Source organism: Pyrus communis, chromosome 7 (genome assembly GCF_963583255.1).
Source record: "Pyrus communis chromosome 7, drPyrComm1.1, whole genome shotgun sequence".
NCBI classification, from domain to species: Eukaryota; Viridiplantae; Streptophyta; class Magnoliopsida; order Rosales; family Rosaceae; genus Pyrus; species Pyrus communis.
The window spans coordinates 26,348,822-26,354,763 of record NC_084809.1 but is presented as its reverse complement, the minus strand read 5'-3'; the positions used below and the strand labels follow the sequence as shown (position 1 = coordinate 26,354,763).

Below are 5,942 nucleotides of genomic sequence, written 5' to 3'. Positions count from 1 at the left end.
TCGCCATAAAACGCGTCGCCATTTACTCACTGCTGCAAAATGGCAAGCATAGGCTACAGCCGTCAGTGCTAGTACCACGCATCGATAGTGGGTTTCACTTTAAAAAGATAACGGAATATACCTTCGCAGTTAGAAATTCTATTATCTCTAAGGGTAACCATTGTTGTCGCCGTTAATGTAAACGATGACCGCCATTTGCCGTTACCGAATTCTACAGATCTCTAAAAGAATTTGCAGAGCTTCGTTTAATCAAGCCTAAATTTCACGGCTTCGAACTCCAATCATAACCAAAACACACAAAAAAAGTCTAGGACTTTACTAAGTCCAAAATAGAACGAATTGAGTTGAAATCTACCTCGGACTTGACGAAACTCAACTGGAGTCCTTTGCCGATTTCCTTTTTTTTCTTTTTTTTTGGGTAAAAGCTCCAAAGAGCAATATTTATTACAAACCAAAAATACAAACTTTACAAACCAAAATAACAAACACAAACCAAGGGCCCAAAGCTAGCATATGAACAAGCAAAAAATGGGCCAAAGAAAAACAAACAAAAGCACAGCTCAAGCAACAGTTTAAGCCCAAAACAGAAAAAAAAAAAACAATTCGAGAAATCAACTGCAGCCACCGTTGCAACATTCCAGCACAATCCGTCCAATTCCACTCTTCCAACCTCACGTTAGCTCGCCGATTGTAAGATCCAACTCCAAGCACCACCATGTACGCAACCTCAATTGAAGAAATCCAACAACCAGATGAAGAAATCCAGCTGCCAGAAGAAAGAAGCCTGTGAGAACCCACAGACAACACTGCTGGTGAAGGCAGACAGAGATGAGAAGGTGGTGGTGTTAGGGACACCCGAGCCTGTGCAAGCACCGAAGCTCTACACACCATCTCAGTAAAGCAAAACTGCATATATGAGTAAGGATGAACGAGGACGAGGGACGTAGGTGGGATGAGAAGAAAAGGGCAAATCAAAATAGAGAGCAAGGGGAAAATGCAATTGAAGGGTGGAAAAAGTGACAACGAGATGAAGGGGAGAACAGCTCGAATTGTGCAAATTTGAAGCTCTCACACAGACAGTTAGAAGAACTCTCAAACTGAGAGAAAGTCTCTCAAAAGGAGAGAAAAGTCGCCGGTTTCTGGAAATCGCACAAAGGTTAAAGCTCAACTAATTCACCCAAATTTCAACGCATAGAGCTAGAAAACATTACCAGAAACTTCCTGGAATTGAATCAAGATAGATTAACCTCGGATTCATCGAGTTCCACCTCGACTCGTCGGATAGTCTCGGTGATTCAAGTTCGACTCTTTCCAATTCAAATTCGCTAGTAATGGATTAAAGGATAAAATGTAAAGTTATCGGGTTTATTCTTGTCAAGCTCTAGCGTAATCTAGCAGTTCTACATCATGATCAAGCTGTCAAATTTGTTTTCTCACATCCCATACGATTGATAGCAATACATATGTGGAATATGTAGCCCTCTACATTATCACTCTACTTTGACATCTATGAACAAAACACACAACAACGAAGTTATCTAGGTGCAAGGTTATACCGATTGAAAGAGCTAGCGGATGCAAATCTACAGACCTCTAGAACTAGGAACATTAATCCACTGCAACTGCAGTTCCACTTCCCCGCACTCCACATTCCTCAGTCTGAGGACCATGTTTTGGACAACTTTGCCTTTGGACCAAACAATGTAGCTCTCTTCAGCAAGGCAGTTTTTTCTACTTGGTTGTACTTTTGTAATTATGGTTCCATCTGGGAGGCCTTCCAATCCCATCCTCAAGACTTTAATAAATGTACCAATCTCAAACTCTGCATCCCCCATTTTGTCATCGAAACTAAATGTATCTTTGTCATACACAGAAAGCCTGATTGGAAAAATTGCGTCTGCAACTGAAAGAGTCACTTTTTCGTTCCACTCCGGATTCACATTCTTCTTCACCACCCGAGTCTTGAGTTTCTGCTTTAGCAACAAAGGTACAACAAACAATCAGTTGAAATGAAAAGCCAGTAAAAGACTAAATTATTCTGTTCATAATCTGGAGACACATTTACAATATTCTAAATTTCTAAAGCAATCCGGTAAAAAATTTCATAGGTATTTTGAACCACATCCATTTCTCAAAGCTCCAAACCATAAAAGACATAATTCAGAAAGTAATTTGGTGGGCTTACGTGGATAAAATTAAGTTGGCTAGAGTAGAATGCTCAACTCTCTGCACTCAAGTTTGAATCCCAATTCCGTAGTTTAAAAGAAGTTAGTGTTAATATCTAATCGTTTGCAAAAAAAATAAATAAATAAATAAATGAAGTTAGTGTTAATATCTCATCGTTTGCGGAAAAAAAAAAAGTTATTGGTGGAGAACCATACAAAGTGGGGTGTTTTCTAATATTGTTGTCCCGTGATTAACGTGTATGATGTCAAGTCTCTTTCATACCAGTGGGAACAGCTTACTGAACAAACAAATGGCCTTCAACATTACCACCAGAAGATTTAAATGCCTTCCTTTACTTTAATTCACAAAGGAAGAAAAAAATGCCCTTTTGTCTGGGTGAAGTCTTGACTATGAGAAAGCAACAACTATCAATTCTAAGAAAAAGACCGAATTAGATTTAGATGCTTCCAGAAGTAAGACTTAAATCCAAACCAAAACCTAGTACATTTAAAAAATAATAATAAGACAATAGTTATTAGCATTTCAAAATATTCATCATAAACTCAACACCAAAATTTCAATGAAATAATAATAATGAAAAAAAATGCTTGATACTAAACCAATTAAAACTTTCGAGCTATGTTTAATCGAGGAATTTCCATTGGAAAAGCTTGACACTAAACCAATTAAAACTTTCAAGCAATGTTTAAGCGAGGAATTTCCAAGTTTCAATGGAGTGATGCCAAGTCAGTAAGAGAAGTATAAGAACATGTTAGATATGAAATATTATAAATAAATCATATTACGAAGGCACATAAGAGGGATTTGTAAATGACTATTTCTGATTTGGAATTTACAAATATCTCACACATGTCTTTGTAATTCTGATATAGTACGTTTTTAGGGGGGGTGTAGTTAAACTAGGATTTAAGAGGATTTTAAAAGATTTTAAAATCCTAGTGTAGTCAATTAAAGGATTCTAAAATCCTTTAAAATACAGGTGTAGTCAATTAAAAGATTTTAAAGGATTTTAAAATCCATTTAAATCCAAGTGTATTTAAAAAATTAAGATTTTGGAGGATTTCAATAAGTTGTGAATTTTATGAGATTTGAGAGCCAAAAGTATATATAACTAAGACTAAAAAGAATCCAACCTTCCCCTAGGATTTCAAATTCTTCCACCACAATTCATCACAATCCATTCAAATTCTTTAATCCATATGAATTTTGTAAGAGTCTTTAATCCTCTTAAATCCTATCAAATCTATCATTTTTAAAATTCTTTAAAATCCTTTAAAATCTTAGTTTGACTACACCCTTTTAATCAACTATACCTAACATTTTGTGATACATTCTTTACTAACTTGATTTCAATCCCTCGACCGAACATAGTCGAGTGATCCCACCGAATCTAAGTATTATGATCTACAGCCTAAATTTGAAGAAAAGTAACCAAACCCAGAAAACCAACAGTGCAAAAAGATGAAATTAGAAATGCAACACCAAGAAATTAAGGAGAGAGCGAAAACAATTCCAAAAATTAAAAACAGGCAAAATGAATATCCATATACATTACCTGCTTGCCCATGTTGACAACTACGTAAGGATCACTGCTTCTCATGTCTCGAACGGCAAGGTTCACTCCTTTTTGGATGTGAATTCTCAGCAGACCCATCACGTTCTCCATTGGATCAAGATTTAATTAATATTTTTCTTCACCAAAGACCCCAGGAGCAGGAACAAAGGAGGAGTAGGAGAGTGAGAAATTTATATATTGGGGGATCTCCGTCTAAAGTTCTCTAAATCTCTGTTGAAGTTTAGTGAAGAAATTGGATCGGATGTGCAGTTGGATGCCAAATCACAAGGACGCAATTTGTTTTGCTTCGAGTGACGAGTGACGAGTGACGGGGAAATACTAGTGCGGACTGTGCAGCCTACGCGTTACAACATACAATAGAAGCCAGTGCAATACTTATGTCTGCTCACGCGCTCTTCGAGACTCTTCCACTCGTTTACCTTTTTCAATTTTTCACTTCTCTATTGTTTTATTTTTTTGAATTTTGTAGCCAAACGAAAAATAATCATGTTTATACTCTTTCATGTGGATTTGATCTTTACCAATTATTTTATTTTTTAACAATTTATTATTTAAAATCATTTTTACCGTGAACATGTTTTTAAAGCTCGTTTGGAAGTATTACTCAATAAAACGTTGTTACTCACTAACACTTTTTGTCAATAACACTTGTTCGTAGGGTTTTAAAGAGAAAATAAAAAGTGTGTTGTTTGACAAGCAACCAAATAGGTGATTTTACATCGCACAAAAGTGCTTTCGATACTATAGTGATTGGCTGCCAATGAAAACAGCATTTCAGTAGTGACAAGTCAAGGACAATATTGTCCAAGGAACTCGGCTTCCCTCATACCAGATATGCATCAAGTTCATCTCCAAGCATGTTGACATCTGCACTGCTCCTTTGAAAAATATGAGAAAGGTGTAAATCTTCTGATTTGATTCTCAAAATATTTTTTTACTTGACATGAACACCAGCCTCCAGCAAAAAGCTAATACATTAAATGAAGAAATTAAAGCAACGAATTCATTTTTCCCTCTCACTTCCAAGTTTGTCGCTGCAAATAGCAATATAATTTCCCTTGATAAAAAAAAAATAGCAATATAATTTCTTATTAACATGTAATAAAAAAATATTAGGGTATGTTTGGTAATTTTGTTTCAATTTCTTCTAATGGTTTTCCATTTGTCATTTGGCCTTCTATTCCATTGAAATATTAGGAATAGTTGAAAACTTTGAGTTTTAACGATAAAGATAAAATAAAGAATAAAGTGAATAGTACCATAATTGACTTTTTAGTGTAAAAATATGATTTTTCGTTAAAATGAACAGTACCGGGAGTTTTTCATTAAAGTTTCCAAAGCATATTTGCGGAATTTGAAGGGCATTTTAGACCTTTCAATTTATAAATAGGGGTAGTTTTGGACTTGAAAAACTTTCATTAAAGGGACCAAGTGCTTCTCGTTAAGAGCAGTTCTAGCGTGGTCCATTGTCCCTAGGGCAACCCACTATGTTATCCATCCAGTGAACAGTAACTGCCATTAATGAACAGTAATTGCCTTTTGTATCTCCACCCCTGCACTCAATAGCCCTGGCAATTGACAATAAAATATTAATATTTTTTTATTTATAAAATAATACAAAATAATTTTATTTGTAATTTCGGATAAGATTCTTTGGTTCTTTTCCCAGCAATTTTCTCAACATAATTGGTATGAATAAGACCCCACATTTCTCTCAACTGCATCTCATTACCCGAAATCAGATCATGAGTAACTTTAACCCAGCTAGTACACAACATAACATCTTCAATAAGCGTCCAATTCATACCTGCATCATTAGTCATTTTCTTGGAAAATAAATTGGATTGAAACTTTGAGAGAAAGATAGGTATTTAAGAAAGTATGAAATTGGATTGAAACTTGACAATATATGAAATTAGATTTATAGAAAAGTAAATATATAAAAGTATGAAATTGAATTCAAACTTGACAATATATGTTGAATTTATAGAAAAGTAAATATATAAAACTATAAAATTGGATTCAAACTTGACAATATATGAAATTGGATTGAAACTTTGAGAAGATATGAAATTGTGGTGTAAGCTAGAAGATAATGAGAAGGTATTTATATAAAAGTAAAATCTTTTTTTTTTTAATTTTTCAATTTTTTTCTTCGGATTTTTAATAAATTTTTACA

General features: G+C 34.6%; 1 protein-coding gene across 1 annotated transcript; it reads right to left on the bottom strand.

The window, feature by feature from the left end:
- Window positions 1-1,366: 1,366 nt before the first annotated feature.
- Window positions 1,367-4,053, bottom strand: LOC137741013 (protein C2-DOMAIN ABA-RELATED 4-like). The gene is made up of 2 exons (XM_068480821.1): window positions 3,743-4,053; window positions 1,367-1,970 (listed from the first exon to the last, which is right to left on the bottom strand). The coding sequence occupies exons 1-2, from the start codon at window positions 3,851-3,853 to the stop codon at window positions 1,584-1,586; spliced, it is 498 nt and encodes a 165-aa protein (XP_068336922.1). The 5' UTR covers window positions 3,854-4,053; the 3' UTR covers window positions 1,367-1,583.
- Between the last annotated feature and the right edge of the window lie 1,889 nt (window positions 4,054-5,942).

Coding starts and splice junctions, on each gene's coding strand:
- LOC137741013 (XM_068480821.1), bottom strand. CDS start 3,853: ATGGAGAACGTGATGGGTCTGCTGAGAATTCACATCCAAAAAGGAGTG. Junction 1,971..3,742: donor TTGTCAACATGGGCAAGCAG/GTAATGTATATG, acceptor TTGCTAAAGCAG/AAACTCAAGACTCGGGTGGT.